The 23133-nt window shown below is 49.2% G+C and overlaps 1 protein-coding gene across 3 annotated transcripts in view; it reads left to right on the forward strand.

Annotated features, from left to right (window-relative positions):
* Window positions 1-23133, forward strand: part of NTM (neurotrimin) — a 1106994-nt gene that overhangs the window by 596705 nt on the left and 487156 nt on the right. For 2 of the 3 annotated variants that reach the window (XM_038754389.1, XM_038754390.1), the window contains exon 1: window positions 11578-12545. In XM_038754389.1, the coding sequence (XP_038610317.1) occupies window positions 12379-12545 (167 nt within the window). In that variant the 5' untranslated portion in view covers window positions 11578-12378. Of the gene's footprint in view, window positions 1-11577; window positions 12546-23133 lie in introns of those variants that run through there. The other variant, XM_038754388.1, reaches the window with a different exon arrangement.

Genomic DNA, 23133 nt, shown 5'->3' on the forward strand with positions numbered 1-23133 from the left:
GACGGTGACAGATGGGTACGTCAACAGGCAGATTGACACTTCGGCAGAAATGCTTCATTACTTCCTGGATCTCACAGAGTCAGTGGCCTGAAAGAAGCCAATGTTTTCCAAACTAGTTTCCCAAGAAACAATCAAGTGTGAGCTGGGTTAAGTCTGCTGCGTCTGTCTTTGTAAAGTTCACCCAGTGATTTAACCTTCTCAGAAGTTTGGGCTGAGTCTTCTGGGAAGCAGCGTGCCCTGGTCGAAAGAGCACGGGACTGGGAGTCGGGAGACTGGGGTTCTAATCCCGGCGATGCCACTTACCTTTTGTGTCACCTTGGGCAAGTTACAAATGCTCAGTGCCTCAGTTTCCTCATCTGCAAAATGGAGACTTGAAACCTGTTCTCCCTCCTACTTAGACTCTGAGCCCCTTCTGGGACCTGATTATCTTCTATCTCCTCCAGTAATTATTATAGTGCTGGACATACAATAAACACTCAGTAAATACTGTTGTTGTTATTCTAATTATTATTATTATTATTTCCTCATCTGCAATAAGCACCTCTTCTCCCTTCCCTTTAAACTGTGAGCCCTATGTGGGATAGGGACAATGTTTGATGTGCATACATTACCCCAACTTCAGCACTTGGTACCTCAATCAATCAGTCAATCAATCAGTAGTATTTATTGAGGGCTTACAGTGTGCAGAGCACTGTACTAAGCACTTACTAAATATAAATGCTTGACAAACACCATAATAATTATTATTATTATCTTCATTGCAACCCTTTTAATCTCAACCAGGTTTGTTTCCTGAATATTATTATTCATATTATTATATTTATAAGCACTTCATATGTGTCAAGCACTATTCTAAGCACTGGGGTAGATACAAGTTAATCAGGTTGGACACAATCCCTGACCCCAAGTGTGTTCACAGTTTAAGAAAGGGGGAAGAATAGCTATAGATTCCCCATGTTTGAGATGAAATAACTGAGGCATAGAGAAGATAAGTGATGTATTTGCCCAAGGTCACACAGCAGACGTGTGGCAGAGCCTGGATTAGAAGCGCTAGTGCTCTGCACACAGTAAGTGCTCAATAAATATGATTGAACGAATGAATTAGAATCCAGGTCCTCTGACTCCCAGGTGCTCCTCAGTGTCATATAAGGGGTCCTGCAATAAAACCAACTAGTTTTAAAGCTAACTCAGCATGAACACCAGCTCTCTGATTAGGTGGTTTATCTGAAATCCTCAGATTGCACTGGTTACTGATTCGATCTGAGCCAATGAAACCATTGAGCAGATGTTGGGAATACATTTATTTTTAGTGTGTTATAATCCGAGCGAAATAACCTCACAGCAATGCAGCTCGGGCTGCGTTTATAATAAAAAAATATTGATTGATTCCGGGGGTAGCAAAGATCAGTTCTACCCAATTACACTCTCTTGGCCTCTTCCAAAGCGGCATGACTCAGGAATATCTCAGTGTTCTTGGCCCCCCTCTTTTCAGTTCCCATTTTAAAATCTTTTCTGTGACACATTAGCTAGAAACAATCAAGTGAATTTTGCTAGGTGTAGAGCAGGCTTGTCTTGGGTCCTGGAAAGAAAGGAGTTAAGGCCAGAGTCATATAGCCATAGGGCCATAGTATGCTATTTGTTAAGTGTTTATTACGTGTGAAGCACTGTACTAAGTGCTGCCAGAAAATCAGGTCAGGCACCAGACCCTGTCTCACAGTCTAAGGGGGAGGGAGAGCGCATAACAAAGCCCAATTTTACATGTGAGAAAACTGAGGCCCAGAGAAGTGAAGTGACTTGCCCAGGGTCACACAACAGTTAAGTAATGGAGCAGGGATTAGAACCCAGGTCCCCTGGTTCCCAAATCCATGCTCTTTTCAGTTATAGTGCATACTCCCAACAGAAGAGAGGGAGAGATAGGTAAACCAAGAGAAAGCTAGTGGTGGAGAGATCCAGGGCAGACAGACAAACAGACAGACCAACTTCTGTGAGAAGGAGCAAAGAAAGCAACTGGGCCAGGAGAGAAAAAGGAAGAAATGAAGGAAGAAATAGTAGCAGTAGATGAAGCCATTATCTAATAAAGAGACAAAAAGAAAATGACAGATCATTAGACAGGAAAATAAAGTAGAATACAAAACAAACTCCAAATCCACAAGTCTTTAAAGCAGAGTTTAAATATTCTCTTTATGTCTGGGTGCTTAGTATAAAGTGTACTCAGTAGAGGAATCCAGACGGCCAGATCCTAGCTAGGCTTTAGGGGAAGGTTCCCAAATGTGCAATTAATTTGGATTTAATGGGACAGTTCCCGTAAGTTTAAATAAATGCCAGTTAAATATTAACAGCATATTTATTGAGAATTAACAGTGCCTGCCTGCTCTACTGTTGTTTAAGAAGAAGTCCTGAGTTAGTAGGCTTCTGAGCTACCCGGGGGGGAACAGAGTAGCCCTTCTGTTTGCTTGTTTTCAGACTGGACGGTATGTTTTAGGCTTCCAAGGCTTAGAAGCAGCACCCATGTACACGGGGACTTCACAGGGAAAGGCAGTGGATTTGGAGGTGGGTGGATAGTCAGACATGCCTCCCGCTGGGAGAAGTGCTGCGTGTCTGGGTGGCCTCTGACAAACTTCCATGAAATGATGCCTCCGACATCATCCCATTAGGCTGTGCGCCCTGCTTACCACGTGGGCCATCACATGTGTCCGTATCTGTGAGAACTGTTACGGGCCACCCTCTGGGTGACCCACTGATTCTCCCAGACCAAGGATCTCAATGCTTTGGGACTCAGTTTTCCTATCTCTGAAATCAGCTTGTTGGTGAATAAAGTAGGCAGAGGGAGGCGGTGGAAAAGACCCCTCCATCCAGATGGGAGGTATCACCCCCAGGTTCCAGCTTCTGAAAATAATGACAGCGAGACAGAAATGAAACGGAACTCATGAGGGGCTCTGGGAAGGTCCATTGTGTTTTGTTTCTCATTTTTTCTCTCCACTAGCATTGATGGGAATCTTGAGAGTAGAGAATCCCAGTCTCCCTGAGGGGAAGAGAACATCCATTTTATTTTCCCAGCTGCAGCTTGAGTCACCGCAGCCTCCACTTCTCTGGCCGGTGGACACGGTGAGAACATTGATGTTCTGACCCTGGTAGACATGAGGGTGGGAGCTGACATGTCCCCACACTCAGAGACCAAGGGCCCCTGAGTTTGCAAATAGACTCAGGTCCCCTGAGCTTCGGTGAATGTTCCTTCCTCATTCTAAACACAGCTCTGCAGGGAACTTCCTGAGGTTGAAAGGAGTCTTCCAGAAAAGCAATGTGACCAAGTATGGAAAGACCCTGATTCCACTAGGGGTTTCTGCGTGAAGCAGGAGGTCTGGCCTGGAGCTCAACATGTCTGGAGACGATTTGCAGGAATTCACCCAACTTAAAATGCCCTCAGGACTGCCAGCCTGATATCCCTCCATCCATCCACCCTGATAGCTCTCTATCCAATGCTTAACCAACCCAACCTTAAATCTAAGCCTTCACTGATGGCCAGCTGTGCCCGTTTTCCCAGAAATCCAACATGCTGGGATTTTAACCATCCAGGTTTCCAGCCTCCAATCCAGTCTTGGAACTAACCAGGTTCTTAAATTTTTTGAATTCTCTCACCTTCACTGGGCAGGCCAAGTGTGGAGAAAGGCCCCAGCAGGAGACTCAAACAGCTGCTGAATGCTGAGCTAAAATGGGGAAACAGTAAACAAGGAGGACAGAAGCAACATTCATTTTAAAGATCTAATGAAGCAAAACCTCAGTTGATGTGACAGAGCTCTGGCCAGCTGGGACTCAGAAGCAGTGAAAGCATCAGGAGTAGCAGCCACAGCCAGAGTGTGTGTGTGTGTGTGTGTGTGTGTGTGTGTGTGTGTGTGTGTGTGTGTGAACGTATATCTGTTAAGTCCGTGCAGTATATATATTTGTTAAGCATTTACTACGTGCCAAGCACTGTCCTAGGTGCTGGGGTAGACGCAAGGTAATCAGTTTGAACACAGGTCCTGTCCCACTTGGGGCTCACAGTCTTAATCCCCATTTTACAGATGAGGTAACTGAGGCACAGAGATGTGAAGTTACTTGCTCAAGGTCACACAGCAGACAAGTGGCCAGGCAGCAGTAGAAATGAAGGCAGGGACTGTAGCCCTTACCTCCACTGTACTTCTCTAAATGCTTAATGCTAAACTCTGCACTCAGTTGATCCTTATATGGCAATCCTTTCTAAAATAAAACGGTGAAATTATCTACAGTTGCATATGTGATGGAAATGGCCAACACGGGACTCAAAGGCCTAGATGCCTTGCACCTGAGTGGGTGCTCAATAAATATTATTGACCAATTACTGGGGAGATTTTAAGCAGATAGCAGCTCCAAGAGGTGGACTCAAAAACAGTGTCAGGCATCGGTTTAGCAAAGACAAGGATGCAGCAAGGCACGACCTGGAAGGAATCGCCTGTCACACGTGGGTCAGCCAGTCATTCTTATTTATTGAGTGCTTTCTGTGTGTAGAGCACTGTACTAAGCTCTTGGGAGAGTACAATAAAATGCATATTCCCTTCCCACAGAGCTTACAGTCTAGAGGGGGAAACCGACATCAATATAAACAATTACAGATATGTATATAAGTGCTATGGGGCTGGGAGGGAGGATGAATAAAGGGAGCAAGTCAGGGTGACACAGAAGGGAGTAGAAGAAAAGGAAAAGTTGGCTTAGACAGGGAAGGCTTCTTGGAGAAGATGTGCCTTCAATAAAGCTTTGAAGGTGGGGAGAGTAATTGTCAGGTGTGAGGAGGAAGGACATTCCAGGACAGAGGTGGGATGTGGGCGAAAGGTCGGCAGAGAGATGGGAAGTCTGAGGTACAGCGAGAAGTTTAGCATTAGAGGAACAAAGTAAGTGGGCTGGGATGTAATAGCAGAGAAGCAAGGTGAAGTAGGAGGGGGCAAGGTGATTGAGTGCTTCAGAGTCGACGGTAAGAGTTTCTGTTTGATGCGTAGGTTGATGGGCAACCGCTGGAGGTTCTTGAGGGGCGAGGAAACATGGTCTGAACATTGCTGTAGAAAAATGATATGGGCAATAAGGTGAAGTATTATCTGGAAGTGGGAGAGACAGGAGTCACAGAGTTCTGCATGGAGGCTGATACACAATCAAGGCAGGATAGGATAAGGATTGGATTAACGTACTAGCAGTTTGGATGGAGAGGAAAGGGTGGACTTGAGTGATGTGGTGAAGGTCGAACCGACAGGATTTAGTGATGGATTGAGTATGTGGGTTGAATGAGAGAGAGGAGTCAAGGATAACGCCAAGTGTGGTGTTGTGTGGTGAGAGTGGTCCTATTAGCCACGCTCACAGGTGGATAATAATAGCAATAATAATGATAATCTTTATTATTATTATGCCCAGTGGAAGGAGAACAGGCTGGAAGTCAGAGGACCTGAGCTCTAATTCTGTATCAGTTTCCTCATCTGTAAAATGGGGATTAAATCCACTCCCTCCTACTTAGACAGTGAACCCCATGTGGAACAGGTATTATAGCCAACCTGATTATCTTGTATCCACTCTAGCCCTTAGTACAGTGCTGGACACATAATTAGCACTTAAAAAGTATAATAATTATTTTCATCACCATTATCATTATTTTTTCAGCCCTTACTGTCCAGACTACTAAACACTGGGGCAGACACAAATTAATCAGGTCAGATACAGTCCTTATCCCACAAGGAGTTCACAATAATAATGATTATGACATTTGTTAAGCGCTTACAATGTGCCGGGCACTGTACAAGTACAAGCAAATCAGGCTGGATGCAGTCCGTGTCCCATGTGGGGCTCGCAGTCTCAATCCCCATTTTACAGATGAGGGTACTGAGGCCCAGAGAAGTACAGTGACTGCCCAAGGTCACATAGCAGACACGTGATGGAGCTAGGATTAGAAACCACAACCGTCTGACCCCCTGGCCCCTGCTCTATCCACTGTGCTTCTCCAATCTAAGTATGAAGGATAACAGGTATTTAAACACCATTTTACCAGTGAGGGAACTGAGGCACAGAGAACTTAAGTGACTTGACTTGCCAAAGTTCACACACCAAGGAATGCATCAGAGCTGGGATTAGAACCCAGGTCTTCTGTCATCCAGTCTGTACTCTTTCCACTAGACCACGCTGCTTCTCACTTCCCCTTGTGTAAGATTTCACCATCTGAAATGCCATCTTTGAAAAGCAGATATCATCCCCCCATTCAGATGCCTGTTTACTCCAGGATGCCTTCCCCAAATCATTTCTAATAATAATAATAATGGTATTCATTAAGTGCTTACTATGTGCCAGGCACTGTTCTAAGCAATGGGGTGAATATGAACAAATTGGGGTGGACCCAGTCCCTGTCCCACATTGGGCTCACAGTCTCAGTCCTCATTTTACAGATGAGGTAACTGAGGCACAGAGAAGTTAAGTGAAAGTGAAGTAATGTGCCCAAGGCCACACAGCAGATAAGTGGCAGAGCCGAGGTTAGAACCCATGACCTTCTGATTTCCAGGCTACGTGCTCTATCCACTATGCTATACTGTTTCTTTTCCCATCCTATGTCTCCCTCTAACACTTCAGCATACCGAAATTAGAACCCATGACCTACTGATTCCCAGGCCACTGCTCTATCCACTATGCTCTACTGTTTCTCTTCCCACCCTATGTCCCCCACCAACACTTCAGCATTTCTACCAATGAAATGCTTCCAGGCTCCTTAAAAAATCTTACGTACACATCTTATATACTGTATTATATCCTTCTATAGGAAATGTACTTTAGTATCTATCTCTCCAGTTAGATTGCAGTCTCCTTGAAGGGAGGGATCATACATACTAATTATTTCATGCTCCCCCAAGCGCTTAGCTTAGTGCGCTGCACACAATAGATGCTTCATAAAAACACCGGTTGATTGAATAAATCATCTTCAGTCACACATCACGCGATTCTGTTAAATATCATAAAAGCCTGCCTAGTTCTTCCTACTGCTTGAATTCTTTCCTCTCCTCCCCCACTTCTCTCCATCCCTGAGCCAAATCCTCTCCCTCCTCCTTAAGTCATCTCCCCATTCCTCCCCTCTTGAGATGGAGAAGGCCGAAGAGAGTCAGCCCGCTGGGCTGCAATGAAGCTTCAGTCCTCCGGCCTAATGAGAACACAGAGAAAAGCATCTGGGTCCTGACCTTTGCCCCAGGAAAAGATCTGCTCTCTGTTTCCTCTTCCTACTCTTCCCCAAGACCAAGTGAGCATCCTCTCCCGGCCTGCCCTGGATCTTTCCCTGGCTTCCTACCTGAATTCCCTGTTTGTGATCTCCACCAGAAGAGGGGGGACTTTAGCTTTGTTAGGAAGGAACGGCAGGAGAGAGATTCGCCTTCAATTACTTGCTTGTCTCAGACAAGCCCATGTCCTCTATCCCCCACCTCTTTCTGAGGTAAGAGCTAAGCAAAGGTAAGAAAGGGGCACAGGTGCCCCTTTCCTGGGGATTGTGTCCCATGCCAGCCTTGGTGCTACTAGCCTCCTGAAGTCCCCAAGAAAAGCAAAGCACACCACCCCTGAATTCCTCCTTCCTCACCTAAACACCTCGACACTTGTGTCTTCAAGGCTGGCTTTTCCACTTCTTCCCCAATTTCCCCTCCCCAAATCCCTGCCACCCTTCTGAAGTCACAGAATTATTAAGGGGAATGCAACTGTTTTCTTTAGCTCTCTGTATGCATGTGAGGACTGTGTGTGTGTGTGTGTGTGTGTATGTGAGAGAGAGAGCATGCAGTATTGTCCCACAGATATTTTTATAACCTGAAGCAATTACAGCTGTCAGCAAGGAGACGAGCTGTGACAAGTTGATTTATGTGTACAGTATATATGTATGCAAGAGGAGAAGGGAGGAGGGAAAGAGAAATAGAAAGAACAGGGGGCGGAGGGGAGGGTTGCTTAGGATGCTGCTTTGCAAGAGGCAGGAGGGAAGTCTTTTTTTGAAAAGAATAAAAATAATGAAATTTTTCTGCCAGACCCAACCTATTTTGAAGGCGTTTGCAATAACTGGGATGAGCTGAGTCTAAAATGTCCCTCGTCCCCCTGGGGGAGTGGAGGGGGTTTATTCAGCAAGAGAACCTGTGTCAAAGGAGAAACTAAGTGATGGCTGTATGCAGGGCTCAGGGTGGAGGGTGGTTGGCTTCCTCACCCAGAGCCATCCAGAAAATCAGGTCAAATTAGGTAGATTTCTCTTTTCTCTTTTCAGTGGACAGACACTGCTGCTTCTCCTCTCCAGCTCCCTCCCCAAACCTGTCCCCTTCCTCCCCACTATCTCTGGTTCAATCTCTGGTGTCTAACCGCTGGGGAGAGAAGCCAGGGCTCACATGTGGCTTTCTCTCAGTCTTATTCTTGCCAGTCGCCTTTGTCCCAAAGTGGCTAAAGGCGCTGTCATTCTCTTCGGTCCCATCTGACAAGAGTCTGTCTGGATACTCAAAAGAGACCGAGCCTTTCTCCAGACACATGACAGGCGGAGGCCTTGTAGGGACTGAACAGCTTACAGAGGTCTAAAAGGTGAAGCTCTTTCCTGGGAACTGGTAAAAATGGAGCAGGAATGGGTAAACCTTCTTTCTAAAGAACCTTCTGCCTCAAATGCATCATGAAGTATATGACTGTGAGGTTGATGAGAGAGCTAGCCTTCTCAGGCAGCCTGGCTCTCATCATTATTCCCATTTTTAGATGCTGTATCAGAGACTCCTGGATATCTCCCTCCCCCACCTGGGGGATTAGAGCCCAAATCAAAATTCCAATTCCTGACCCCCTTCAGCCTCTGTCTGCTTCCTCAGTACTACATATCATAATTAGTTATGGTCTTTTTGAAAGGCTCACAAATAACAATAATTATGGCATTTGTTAAGCTCTTACTATGTGCCTAACACTATACTAAGCATTTGGGTAGATGCAAGATAACCATATTGGACCTTATCCCTGTCCTCTATGGCTCACAGTTTAAGGGGGAGGGAGAACAGGTATTGAATACTTATTATACAGATGAGGAAACTGAGGCACAGAAAAGTTAAATGACTTGCCCAAGGTCACTCGGCAGGCAAAAATCAGAGCCACTGAGCAGAATTCAGATCCTCTTACTCTCAGGCCCATTTTCTTTCTACTAGGCCATGCCACTTCAAGTGCCAAAAATGGGGCCAAGCAATGGAGTAGGTAAAAGTTGATGAGATAAGACTCAGACCCGGTCCCACAAGGGGCCAAAATACAGGAGATCAGGAGGGCAGGTGTCCTATCTCCATTGTGCAGATGAGAAAACCAAAGCCCCAGAAGGGAAGCAGGGGAGTGGCGGGGGTTTATTCCAATCTGTGCTGATTTGGGTAGCAGAATTGTCTCACGCATTGACTGAGGGGGCCTCTGGGTTTGTGTCCCATGTCTACCAACTCTACTGTATGGCATTCTCCTAAGCGCTGAGTACAGTGCTATGCACAAAATAAGCAGGCAATAAATTCCATTCATATTAATAGACAGATATGATGGGACACTTCATAGCTCTGAACTTGCATTGCTGTTATCGCAGATCTGTTGCTGGAAGGAGAGTCCAGAAAAACCCTAAGTCAGAGATGACCAGGTCTCAGATCCTTTACTTGGCATGGATCTCTTCCCTCACCCTACTTTGGACTGCCAGGGTGCTCTGATGCCAGAAGACCTTCTGGGCTCCTAGAAGGGTTGTAATCAGTCAGTCCATCCATCCATCCATCCATCCATCCTATTGATTGAGCACTTGCTGTGTGCAGAGCACTGCACTAAGTACTTGGGAAAGTACAGTATAACAGGGCTTGTACACATGATCCCTGCCCACAAAGAGCTTAAAGTCTACACAGGGAGACTTCTAATAAAATCAATTACAGATAGGGGAAATAGTAGAGTGTAATGATATGGACGTAAGTGTTATGGAGCTGGGCTGAGTTTCCGGCATATTTAAGGGGTACACAGGCAAGTGCATAGTAAATGCAGAGTGAAGGGCAGATTGGAGTAATGAAGTAGAGAAGGGCCCATCTGTGGGCTCACCATCTGAGGTGCATTCAGCAAGAAATCTGTGACCCAGATGAGTACTGATGGGGTGGGATTCCCCAGTGAAAGGCATGGGGGGAAGTCACCCATTTCCCCAGCCTACTTAGGGGCCTAGCAGTGGCAGAGGGTACTGGGATGAGCCGAAAACTGGGGACTTTCTAGGATCCCAGCATCAAGGTGATTTTGAAGATCTAAGATGTTCCCCATCAGGCAAGAATGAGTCTGACATCCAGGAAAAGCATATGAGCTCATGTTTCCTCACAGCCCCCAGTTTCTCAGATTCCGCTGTCTCAGCACCAGTGGTTCAGCACCAGTGTCTCAGCCCCAGTGTCTTGGCTCCAGTGTCTCAGCTTCCAGTGCCTCAGCCTCCAGTGCCTCAGCCCCAGTGATTCAGACTCCAGTGTCTTAGCTCTAATGTCTCAGCCCCGGTGTCTTGGCTCCAGTGCCTCAGCCTCCAGTGTCTCAGCCTCCAGTGTCTTAGCTCTAATGTATCAGCTCCAGTGTCCCAGGTTCAGTGTGACAATACCAATGTCTCAGCTCTAGAGTTTCAGTCCTAGTATCTCGATCCCCAGTTGTATCAGGTCCACTGTGACAGCACTGGGGTCTCAGCCCCAGTGTTTCAGCTCCACTGTCTCAGCCACAGTGATTTAGCCCAGCCCATGCTCTTCTGCACTCCCGTGGAGCGGCTTTGTTCATGTAGATGAAACTGAGAGCACTGCAGGTGTGCATGTGTGAGATTTCCCAATTCTCAAACCACACCCTCAGAACTCCTTGGCCCCCACGCTGTCTGCTTCAGCCTGAGATCTGAAGGAAACTGCCATTCGGAACACTCTAAATCTGCTGCCAGTTTTACAGGGTTTTTTTTTTTTTCTCGATGCAGAGATAACATTTTAAGAAGTTAACCTTTCCGTGCAAACTTTCAAAACTTGCGGATGGAAAAATGGTTCTTTTGTAATATATATACGTATGTATGAATATGCAAACATATGTGATGATAATGACGGTGTTTGTTAAGCACTTACTATGTGCCAGGCACTGTTCTAAGCGCTGAGGGGTAGATACAAAGTAATCAGGTTGTCCCTCGTGGGGCTCACAGTCTTAATATCCCCATTTTCCAGATGAGGGAACTGAGGCCCGGAGAAGTGAAGCTGACACAGCTGACCAGTGGCAGAGCCGGGATTAGAACCCATAACCTCCGACCCCCAAGCCCGCGCTCTTTCCGCCGAGCCGCAGTGCTTCTCTATAACATGTCCATGTTCGGTTTGAGAAGAAACGAGCGAGTTCAGGATCCCGGTAGGGCATCTGGGGTCTCGTAACGATTTCTGTTGCCTGAAAGGCTCGAGTTCGGTCGCATTTCTCAACTTTGGAGATGGGAGTGTGGGGGCTCTGCGGGGGCAAGGAAGGGTTAATGCGGGAGGGGGCGGATGGGGCGCGGCGGGGGTTAAGGAGGGAGCGCGCCTGGGCTCGCTCCCGTCCCCGGGAGGACCGCGCCAAGGCTGAGCGGCTCCGGGCGCCTGGACCGGAGCGAAGGCGTGGGGCAGGGATGGAGCCGCTGCCATGACAACGGCGGGCCAAGCCGCGGAGATGCGGCCGGGACCGAGGAGATGCTGAAGCGGCGGGCGGCGGCGGCGGGCGCTCACTTCGGCTCCGGCCACGGGCCTGCCAGCCCCAGCCGGGGAAGGCGGGGCCCAGCCTCCGCCGGGAGCGAAGTTGCGGGGCGGCCGGAGCCCCGGAGCCCCGGGACGGCCTCCCTCGCCCCCCGGCAGCTGCCCGCGTCTTCCGCCGGATCCCCCGGCGACCGTGCCCCACCTGCGGGAGGCCAGCCCCGCTCCGAAACTTAACGAACAAAGAAAGAGTTGCGAGCCGTGCCCCCTCGCAGGCGGAAGCATCGCAACCCAACTCCAGGGGAGCGGGATTCCCCTCGTCCCCCTCCCCGCGCTCGTCCCACCCACTTGGGGGCCGAGGGGCCCGTTCCCTCCCCAAGTGCCAGGCTAAGAACTCTCCCCTGGAAAAGCCAGCCCGGGCAGCCCGCTCACGCTTCAATCGACACCTTCCTTCCCTCCTCCTGCCCTGCCACTCGGGCTTCTCCTCGCCGGAGGGACCCTCGGGAAGCCCCCGGCCGGTGGATGCTCCTGGGGGATTCGGCTGGCCGTCGAGCAGCAAGCTGAGGCTGGATTCCGGGGAGAAGCTGTAGAGTCCGAGGAGCCTGGGCTCGCCTCCGCCGTCCCCTTGCCACCCCTCGTCCTCCTCCCTCACCCCACCTGCCCCCTTCCCGTGCCCGGCCCGGAGCAGCGCCGGCCGACGAGGATGGGGGTCGGAGGATGCTTGGTCCTGCCCTGGAGGGGCCTCGTGGTCCTGTCTCTCAGGCTGCTCTTCCTTGTACCCGCAGGAGTGCCCGTGCGCAGCGGAGATGCCACCTTCCCCAAAGCCATGGACAACGTGACCGTGAGACAGGGGGAGAGTGCCACCCTCAGGTACGGAGAAGCCCCCTTGGGGCCCGCCGGAGGCGGGAGGGCCTGGGACCTGCAGGTGGGGAGAGGGACGGTGGCTTCGGTCGTGTGAGTGCCCGGGTTCCAGGTGATGCCGCGAAGCCTGGTGGCAACGTCACTTGCTCCCTGTGCCGGGTTTTGACTCCCGTCAACCAGGGACAGCGGGCATGGGCAGATGCCGGGCCCTGGGCTGTTGCAGCTAGGAGCAGACTTCAGCCAAGGTCCTATGCCGGGCCTCCAGGAAAGAGCTTTAGGTAGAGACAGAGACTCTACCTAGGCCCAGGGAGGAGCTGTGGCTGAGCGAGGCATGCCCATGCCTAGGGCTCTAAGTAGCAGGCCCAGGTGTCCTCCCTGTCGCAGAGGTGGCGGTGACTGCGGGAGGTGTGGGCGCCATACTTGGAAGTACTCTTCTCCAAAGTTTGTGGGCCCGCGGGTGAGGGCGAGCCAGAGCTGCGGGTTTGGGTTGTGGCCCCAGCACCCGGGGCATCTGGTGGGACCTGAAGGGCGGTGTGGCACCTCTCCACTGCAACACCATTATTGGAATTTATCACCTTGACACTGTGCCTAGCTGGACCGAGGGCAATTGCCGCCCCCCATCTGGAACTGGCGCTGGGATGCTGGGCTCCCCGGGCGGGGTGTGGTGTGTCTGTGTGAAATCCGGCCTCTCTTTCGCTCGCCGTCTGTCAAAGTCAGCGGTGGCCAGTGCCCCACTGGGGGCTGGGAGCCAGTCCTGGGGCAAGAGTGAGGTGATCGTGGCGAGAATGGACCTCGGGAATAGGAGGAGGAGCAAAGGGCCCAGCTCGCCCGGCGGTTGGGGAGTGGCATCCAGCTTGTGTCGGGCTGCACATCTGCACACCCGCTCTCTGAATCTCCAGTCTTTGCATGCTCCAGCTCTGGATGTCACAAGAGCCGAACGGGTGCTCTAGAGAGAGCTCTGCGAAATCAGAACTCACAGAATAGCCTGCGCTCGGTGGGGGCTATAGAAGGTGGAGTTAGGAGGGGGGAGCTACTGGGGTGCCCTGTTGGGGGTGGGGTACGCTCATCGCACCCCCTGCCTCTCCTGGCTTGTCTCCAATCAAGTTTTCCAAAGTTCCCAGCTGAAATGATTTGACCACTGCGTCCCCTAAATCCGCCATTGGTAGCGTCGCTCCATGGTGCAGACAGATTCGGCCTCACCCTGCCCACTGGAAGGTCTGCTCCCAGAAACTGGTCTCTGTTGCACTCCTGCCCCCTGAGGCACGGGATTGGGTCATTTTGTGGGTGGCACTTAGCCTGGGTGACATAGAGAGCTTCATAGAATCGTGGTGGCATCAGGAAGAGATAAGATAGTGTTTTTCTTTGACTTTCTGAAAACAGGGTCAAAACAGCTGGCATCCCATGACCCTTTGTCCTACGGGAGCGAACACCTGCGTTTCCGGGGAAAATCCGATCTCCTCAGCCAGTTCCCTCACTGTTCATTTATTTGGATTGATGTCTGTCTCCCTGCCTTTGGACTGTAAACTCACTGTGGGCAGGGAGTGTCACATGGATTGTACTTTCCCATCGCTTAGTACAGTGCTCTGCACACAGTAAGCGATCAATAAATACGATTGAATGAATGAATTCTGAACGGATTCATTCATTCTTGTTTCTAACTTCACCACGGGGGGAAGTGTGCGTGTGTCAGAAACATCCATACCACATGACAGAAGTGGCTGCATTGGGAAACATCCTCCTGTCTGGGTGTGGTTGGTGGCATCAGCAGGGTGCTGACCATTGAAAATCCTGAAGAACACAAAAGGAAAAGGATGGAATGCGGCTGTCTTGCTTCCTCATGGGAGTAGGGGAGCACCCTGGGCTTTTCCCTTCCCCACAGCACCTGTATATATGTATATATATTACTCTATTTATTTTACTTGTACATATCTATTCTATTTATTTTATTTTGTTGGTATGTTTGGTTTTGTTCTCTGTCTCCCCCTTTTAGATTGTGAGCCCACTGTTGGGTAGGGACTGTCTCTATCTGTTGCCAACTTGTACTTCCCAAGTGCTTAGTACAGTGCTCTGCACACAGTAAGCGCTCAGTAAATACGATTGATTGATTGATTGAAGCAAAGATGGAAAAGTAACATCCAGGAGGAAAGTGGTTTGGTTTTCCTGAGGGCTGGAAGTTGACTCATAGGCAAGCGACCTCTTGGGCAGGCCTTGGATAGTGGGTTCACCTTACATGGGTAATACAGTGGCCATGAGGGCTCGTGGGGCAGCACCTAGAGCTGGAGTCTGACCAGTTTTGTCCCACAGTACAGGATGGTGGAATGGAATCCTCCTGGCCCTGCGGGACTGGTCTATGGTTGGCCAGGGTCTAGATCAGGGCCACAGCCAGTGAATCCTTTCAGATCTGGGGCTGGGCAAGGGGAGAATCCATTTGGGAATTCCTCTCTCACTATTCTCTCCATCCCCCTCCCTCCACTCCCAGCCAGTGAGAAAAAATAGCATTTCATGCTGATTTCTCTCTCTGGCCTGCCTTAATTAGAGGAAGAACTGGACACCCTCGTGGGTTCCTGGTAGAGAACAGGCAGATGTGTCTCCTGTTCTTCTGGCTTGCTGGATCCTGCCACAGTCTGACTAGTGACCCCAGTCCCCAACTCCTGCCCCTCCTGCCCCTCCAGCCCTACTCTCTTTAAGACCCTTCCTCCGCTGAGCCTCCCACCATCAAGCGTCCACTGAACCACTCCTACCACAGTGAGCATAGGTGAGTGGGAGTGAATGGAAGCCAGCAGTTCGGCTGAGTCTCTGACTGAGCTGGCGAATCTGGATCCAGGGAGGGAAGAGCAGTAGCTATTGCAGGGAACTCATTTTGGCTCGGGGTTTTCCAATCTTTCCTGACATTCCTCTTCAGAGACCCCTTCACTTGGATGATTATACACTGCCTGTAGATCACGTCCATTAAATGATTGGGAGCTCCAGTCTCATCCATTAGTTCAGAAGCTGCTGTCTTGTCCACTAGACTGGAAGCTCCTGTTCTCCCTGCTCCACCGTATATCCACCATTTGGCCAGTATTGCATGAGAATGGTTCTGATGAAGCCCCAAGTGCCTTAGCAGCGTGGCTCAGTGGAAAGAGCACGGGCTTTGGAGTCAGAGGTCATGGGTTCGAATCCCGGCTCTGCCACATGTCTGCTGTGTGACTGTGGGTAAGTCACTTCACTTCTCTGAGCCTCAGTTACCTCATCTATAAAATGGGGATTAAGACTGTGAGCCCCACATGGGACAACGTGATCACCTTGTATCCCCCCCAGCGCTTAGAACAGTGCTCTGCACATAGTAAGCGCTTAACAAATGCCATCATTATCATTATTATTAGCTTCATTTTAGTTAAAGATGTGACTTGTACCTTCCTAGTACCACCTTCCTCGACCTGTTGTGTCTAATTCTAGGAGGGTAAACACATGCATCCCCCCTCTTCCAATAACCACCTTCCCCCATCCAGGAGAGTTTGGTGGTCAGGGGAGGAAGGTGGGTAATTTGTTCAAACAGCAGAGAAAATTGGCCAGTAGGGTTGCTTGGGAACAGCCTTTGCCCAACTCTTGGAGAAGCGTCTGCTGAACATATAGCTCCATGATTTTCCTGTTTTCTGTTCTGCCCTGTCCTCTGAGAAATTCTGACCACCGGGCGATAGATTGTATAGGTTGGGAAGCTTTATTGTTTTCATTTTAGGCCACTGACCTTTGATGATCCCTCTATCACCCACCCTGATACCCCCTCATGCACCTGGGTTTCTGCCACCTGCAATATTCCCTTCTCTCCAGTATTCCCCCATCCCTTGTCGGCTCATGGATGGGCAGTGTGGGTCTGAAAGCAAACCCCACTCAGCCACAATGCACATTTCACCGAGTGTTGACTAGAACGTTGATAGGGAGTTAGGGAGAGTTCAACATTGAGAGGCTGTGTGGATACAAGATGCTGTGGTATTGGAAGAAGCAGCTTGGCTGCACGTGGGTGGTGGTGGACACTGAGAATTCTACACTGTGATTTTTCCTCCACACCAGGATTTGTGAGATCGAGCCCCCACTTTGTAGAACTAGGGTTCCGGTCTCAAATACAATCCCTCCTAGACCCTTTCCCAACTCCATATTTCCTTCCTTGGTGTAGAGCTTTGGGTGGAGTCCTGGACTAAAGGGACAGATTCCTCTCTGTCCCAAGCTCTTCACTGGGTGTCCCTGGGTGACATCCTTTCCCTAGATCAACCAGTAGTAAAGCTCCTGGACCCCCAGCCTTCCAAACTGTTCGGAGAGGCTGCGCTCAGCTCCTGAGACAGGAATTCGCAGAAGAAAATGAACCTGAAGGGGAGTTTGGCTATGAGCTGGTTATCCACCACTGACGTCAAGAAGAGGTTCGTGGTTTAGCCATTCCATGAGTGGACTATAACTATTGCATGGAGGGTCCTGAGGATTATCAATTCTGATTTAGAAAGCACTCTTCAACATGATTCTCAGGTTCCTTCTTTGTCTAGTCTTGTTCCCTGGGAGCAGTGGGGGTAGAGGGTCCAGCCTCTCTGAGTCCACTGAATTGGCCGCTGTAGGTGCCTGCACCCCCATGAGTATGGACCTCTGTATTCCAAGGGCCTTGCATGCATGTCACATCTGGGAAGACACTCTTCGGTGACTCTGGGTCGACTCCCATGGGAGCTTGTGAAAATGACCTGTCTGAGGAGAGCTCGAGACTGATTTCTTCTTCCCTTCCTGTTAGCTTTGAAATCTGCTGGTAAGGCCAGACTCTCAGGGAAACTATTGGTCCAGTGGTTAAGAGTAAACTTATTCAGAATAGAAATGCCAGCCAGAGAGTTCAGTGCCGGGCTGGGACAACACTGCCTCTGGCTTCCTACTCTCTACTCTGTCCCTACCCTAAGTCAACCCTGACAGGGCTGCTAAGCAGGACTGCTTTTCCCTGGCAGCCAAGCCCAGGGGAGTTAGGAAGGCATTGGAGAGAGTAAAATGATATTCAAAATGGTTATATTTATTAAGCGCTTAGTAGGTGTCCAGTACTGTGCAAAACACTGGGGTGGAGTCAAGACGATCAGATAAAATATAGTCCGTTTCCCACATGGGGCTCATTAAGGGGGTTGGGTCAGAGACCATATCAAATCTCCATCTGACAGATGACTAAGGCACAGAGAAATTCAGCGACTTTTCCAAGGTCACGCAGCAGACCTAGATGGAATTAAAATTCACTGTGACCTTGGGCGAGTCAACTTAACCTTCTTGGCCTCGGTTCTATCATCGACCAAATGGGGGTAAGAAACCTGCTTTTTCCTCCTTATAGATTGTAAGCTCTGTGAGGGAAAGAGACTAGCCCAGTATCTACTCCAACACTTAGCACAGTGTTGGCACATGATGTACCTTAATAACTCCCAACGTTATTATTACATTTGGGAAGAGGGCTAATATAATCTACTGAACCATTAATGCAGTTTCCCAGAGGTGAACTGGTCCTTGTTTAGGGAACCAGAGTTGAGTAGAAACAAGTCCCTGATGGGGGTGAATTCTGAGTGAGTCTAACCACACCTCCGAGTGATTGAGTCCTCAAATCCACCTTTGGATGGAGGAAAAACTGCTCAGGCCACTGTCAGAGTGCCAGAGCTCAAGCGGAACAGAGACAGGACCCAACAGGTGGCCGGAGATAATGCTTGGAAGCCTATCGGCAAACAGAGCCATGGACTGCAAACACCCAGGAGCCCAAGCCAGGCCGGGCCAGGCCAGAAGGAGGATGACAGCATGAGGCCGGCAACCAAAAAGGGCAACGGAGGGACAGCCGGGCTTTCCATATGGCCCCCCTGCAATGGAAGGCTCTCAGAAGGAAGAGACCCAGTTCCTTCCTTTTCCCCGGGTCCCCTGATCCAGCTTGGCCATCTGGTCCTCCCTGATGAATCCAGCATTTCGTTCCTCAAAGACTTTAAAGGCTAGGAGAGCCTCGCTCAAATGTTCCGTGGGCTGGAGACAGGAGAATGGCTTCTGTGACCTCTAAAGTTCATTTAGTTAGGATATTTCCCCAGAAGCTCCCCTTCCAGCCTTTTATTCCGCAAACTGACAACCTCCTCAGGTTTCCTCACAGACCGGGCAACTGCCCCTCTGGTCATTTTGGAAAATACCCGAAGAGTGGGGAGTTGTTGTTTTTCCAGTGTGAGTGTGCTGTAGGGGAGTTCCCACTGCTGTGCTAATGGGGAAGTGAAAATGCATATTGACAGAGTCAGCACAGAGATTTGGTATCAATCAACCAGTCAAATGTATTTACTGAGTGCTTACTGTGTGCAGAGCACTGTACTAAGCACTTGGGAAAGTCCAGTTTTTTCTAATAGTACTTGTTAAGCACTTGCTATATACCAGACACTGTACTGGGCATGTACAAGATAATCAGGTTGCATCTTAATCCCCGCTTTATGGAGGAGGAAACTGAGGCATGAGAAGTTAAGTGATTTTCCCAAGGTTACCCAGCAGACAAATGGGAGAGCAGGATTAGAATCCAGATCCTCTGACTCGCAGGCCTATGCTTTAACAGAGTCAGTAGACATGCTCCCTGCCCACATGGAGGCCCCAGTCTAGAGGGGAAGACAGACACTAAAACAAACAACAGATATGCACACAAGTGCTGTGGGGCAGAGGGTGGGAGTTAAGTTCAAGTGTCCAAGGAGTACAAATTCAAGTGCTGAGGCAATGCAGGAGGGAGAGGGAGGCGGGTAAACAAGTGTCCAGTTGGGGAAAGTCCCTGGAGAAGACACAATCCTAATAAGGCTTAGGTACTGGGGGGAGATGGAGGCTTGCAATATCCATTTCTATATAGGGAGCATCTTTCTCAAACATTTTAGTTTGAGAGCACAAGGCAGACACTGATGTCATTTACGAGCCCCGGCCCTTCACTAATCCTGTGTTCAGCTGTCAGGCCTGATTGAGTGGCTTTTCTGCCTTCCTCAGTCCCTAGCTCTGCTCTCCCAACCCCACTGCTGCCCTGGGACCCCCTTGGAAGCCCCTAAGAGCCACGCCAGCTGACGGTAGAGTGGATGATACAGCACAGAGTCCACAGGATATCCTAGTCTCAGAACCCCATCTGAATAAGCTGAAATCAAATGATCTCAGTTGAGGCTAAATGTTACCCCACAAAGGAGTCGATTCTCTTTTCGTTTGACCGAGATGAGGCTGGAAACTTCCACGCCATTAAAGAACTTCTGTTTGGGATTTCATTCTGGAAACAAGTGTTGGTTTGACCCCTGATGGGAGGGGCCTGTAGAAGTTCACAGCTAGAGCAGAGCAATCCACTAACTGAGGAAAAGGGAGCGGATTGATAACAATAACGATGGCATTTGTTAAGCGCTTGCTATGTGCCGAGCACTGTTCTAAGAGCTGGGGGGATAGGTCAGTTTTCACAAGGCGTTGGACCGAGCCTTCACCATCACTCAATCAATGAGTGGTATTTATTGAATGATTATCGTGTGCAAAGCACTGTGTAAGCTATTCAGAGTCCTCCGCTCTGGCTCTGAGAGACCCGGTTGTTCCCAGCTCCAGCACCCAGCTAATCTAACAGGAGAAGAAATGTACAGTGCTCTGCACACAGTAAGCGCTCAATAAATACGATTGAATGAATCCAGCATATGTCTGTGTGGATATCTGACACAGAGGAAGGGGAGGATGAGCCCCTGCCCCCTTCCCTGTCCACCAGGAGCTCTCACGGAGCTGCTCCAAATTAGTGGAATAATCCCTGCCTCTCGGGTGGGGAAGGGGCTCCCCCAGCTCTATGAATTAACATCTGCCCCCTGTTTGAGCTCTGTGACTAAAGGCTTGGGAAGTTCCTTTCAAGTCTCCTGGCATTGTCTGAGGGAACTTTGCAGCCTCCAAGCTGACAGCTTTGTTTGCAGCTGCTGATCCTAGGAAATGAAAAAAACAGACAAGGGCCAGTTAGGCCCGCCGGCGATTCTCCTGTTACCCTCATGTGCCCCTTCCCTGACCCTGCTATGACCCTCCCACAGATGGCAGAGCTGGGGTGGCCTGGAGGAGGGGGCGCCAAGGGATGTCAGGACTACAGAAGGAATGTCAGCCTAAGAAAAGCTGGCTCTGGGCTTGGTACTGCCGATACCCATAGTGGGACGGTTTTGATCGGGTTCTTGGAGAGGAGCACCATCCTGCTGAAACCAATCAATGCCAGCTGCATAGACAAAAGTCATGTTAGAGGATTCAGTCCCCTCTCTGTGGGTAAGATTCCAGGGAGCTGGGGTGGTTTCTAGAGTTGCCTCAGTCATCCTGGAGGAAGGAATTGTCTCAGGTCGATTCTAGTACTTCTTCCTGGTCAGCCTCATTCATAGGAAAATACTCTGAACTCTTTGTTTTCGCAGGAGAGGTGTGTTTAAGGCTGAAGATGTCTTTCTTCCTGGGGAAATAGCTTAATCCCCAGTCTATCATTGGTATTTATTCAGTGCTTATTGTATGCAGAAAGCTGAACTAAATTCTTGGGATAGTACAATAGAGTTGGTGGGAGCAATCCGTGCCATCAAAGAGATTTCTCCCTAGGGATTCTGAACATGCGAAAGAGGCCAGGGAAAAAGTCACTGGAAAGTGGCATTGCAGCTCCACTGGGAAATAGTTTGTATTTAAGCCGGAATCTGGTGATCTCTGGCCCAAGGGGAGCTGGTACCCCCCATCTTGCACATCCTGGCATGTTAAGGGTGGGCCTCACTGGGCTGGGGAAAGTTGTTGCAGGGTTGTCCTGTTCTTGTTCTCCCTACTCACCTCTGATGTCCATAAGCTGCTCCCGGTCCCCAGGCCAGGAGAGAGAGGAGGGATGAAGGCTCTCAGCTCACCTGCTCTCCCACCTGAGGAAAGCTCATGATAGGGGCTGCCACTTCTGGTGGCCTGGGAGGAGAGACAATGTGGTCAACCCAGGAAAATCCCAAGACCTGTGGTGATCCAATGCTTAGGACAGTGCTTTGCACATGGTAAGCACTTAATAAATGCCATCATCATCTGGTAAGGTTTTGAAATGGGCAGTGGCCAAAGTCAGCTGGCCACAACAATCCAGACTGCACACTTCATTCCCCTAACTCCTGCTTACTGTGTTTTGAGCTCATCAGCCTCTTGCCAACATCCTCCTCAGGCATGGAGCTCTCTTCCCCTTCATATTCAAAAGAAACACCTGTCTCCCTGTCCTCAAAGCTTGACTACTAACGTATCTCTTCCAGGAAGCCTTCCCTGACTAATCTCTCTTCTGGGAAGCCTTCCCTGATTAATCTCTCATCTCCCCACCCTATTCTCACTCCTATCTGTGTTACCTTTAAACTTAACTCCCCCTCCCCACCCGGTCCCACCAGCCCCCTACTTATATCTGTTTTCTCCCCTAGCTGTAATTTATTTTAATGTCTGTCTCCCCCACTAGATTGTAAGCATCTTGCAGGGATCTACACACAGTAAGTGCTCAAAAAATGCTATTGATTGATTAATTGATTGGTAAGTTCCTGAATTGGGAATTGGAATTGGGCTTCCAACTCTGTTGTATTGTACACTTAATACAGTGCTCTGCACAAAGTTAAGTGCTTATTAATTACCACTGATAGATTGGAAGCAGTTAATTAACCAATCCATCAAACAGATAATAATAATAATAATAATAATGGTATTTGTGCTTATATGTACAAAGCACTGTAATAAGAATAATGTCATTTATTAAGCGTTTACTTTGTGCAAAGCACTGTTCTAAGCACTGGGGAGGTTACAAGGTGATCAGGTTGTCCCACGTGGGCGCACCGTCTTAATCCCCATTTTACAGATGAGGGAACTGAGGCACAGAGAAGTTAAGTGACGTGCCCAAAGTCACACAGCTGACAATTGGCAGAGCCAGGATTTGAACCTATGACCTCCAACTCCAAAGCCCGTGCTCTTTCCACTGAACCACGCTGCTTCTCTCCTAAGCACTGTGGGGATACAGGATGATCAGGTTGTCCCAACGTGGGGCTCACAATCTTAATCTCCATTTTACAGATGAGGTAACTGAGGCACAGAGAAGTGAAGTGACTTGCCCAAAGTCACACAGCTGACAAGTGGCGGAGCCAGGATTAGAACCCATGACCCCTGACTCCCAAGCCAGGGCTCTTTCTACGGAGCAACTCAGATGAATCAGGCAGATTTGTAACGACCTTCTCTCTGCATCCTGGTCCTCAGTCCACCTCCTTGTTTCCACCAGGCCTTGTCAAACAGACTTTTGGAATGCTTAGTCTGTCCTGCTATATTTACTCCTCTTCCATCCATCATCTCGCGACATGTTTACTCATTTGGGTTCATCGGTAGGAAATGATTTGGCTAAGGAAGTTTTTTTTGTTTGTTTTTGTTTTTTTTGTTGGTGTTGCCTTAACAAATAGGCATGAATCAATTTATAATTTCACAGGCAGGGAAAAAAATAGAGGGTTCAGTGAAAATAGCAGCAAATCACAAAAGTGATGGAAAATCATGAAGATGAAAACAACCCTCAGAATTAAGGAAGAATGCAAGAAAGCTGTGTTAGTGAGCAAAGGGTTGCCACATCTGCTTGAAGGTCCAAACAAGCCATTGATGGGGAAGA

The sequence above is a fragment of the Tachyglossus aculeatus genome, chromosome 11 (assembly GCF_015852505.1).
Source record: "Tachyglossus aculeatus isolate mTacAcu1 chromosome 11, mTacAcu1.pri, whole genome shotgun sequence".
NCBI classification, from domain to species: Eukaryota; Metazoa; Chordata; class Mammalia; order Monotremata; family Tachyglossidae; genus Tachyglossus; species Tachyglossus aculeatus.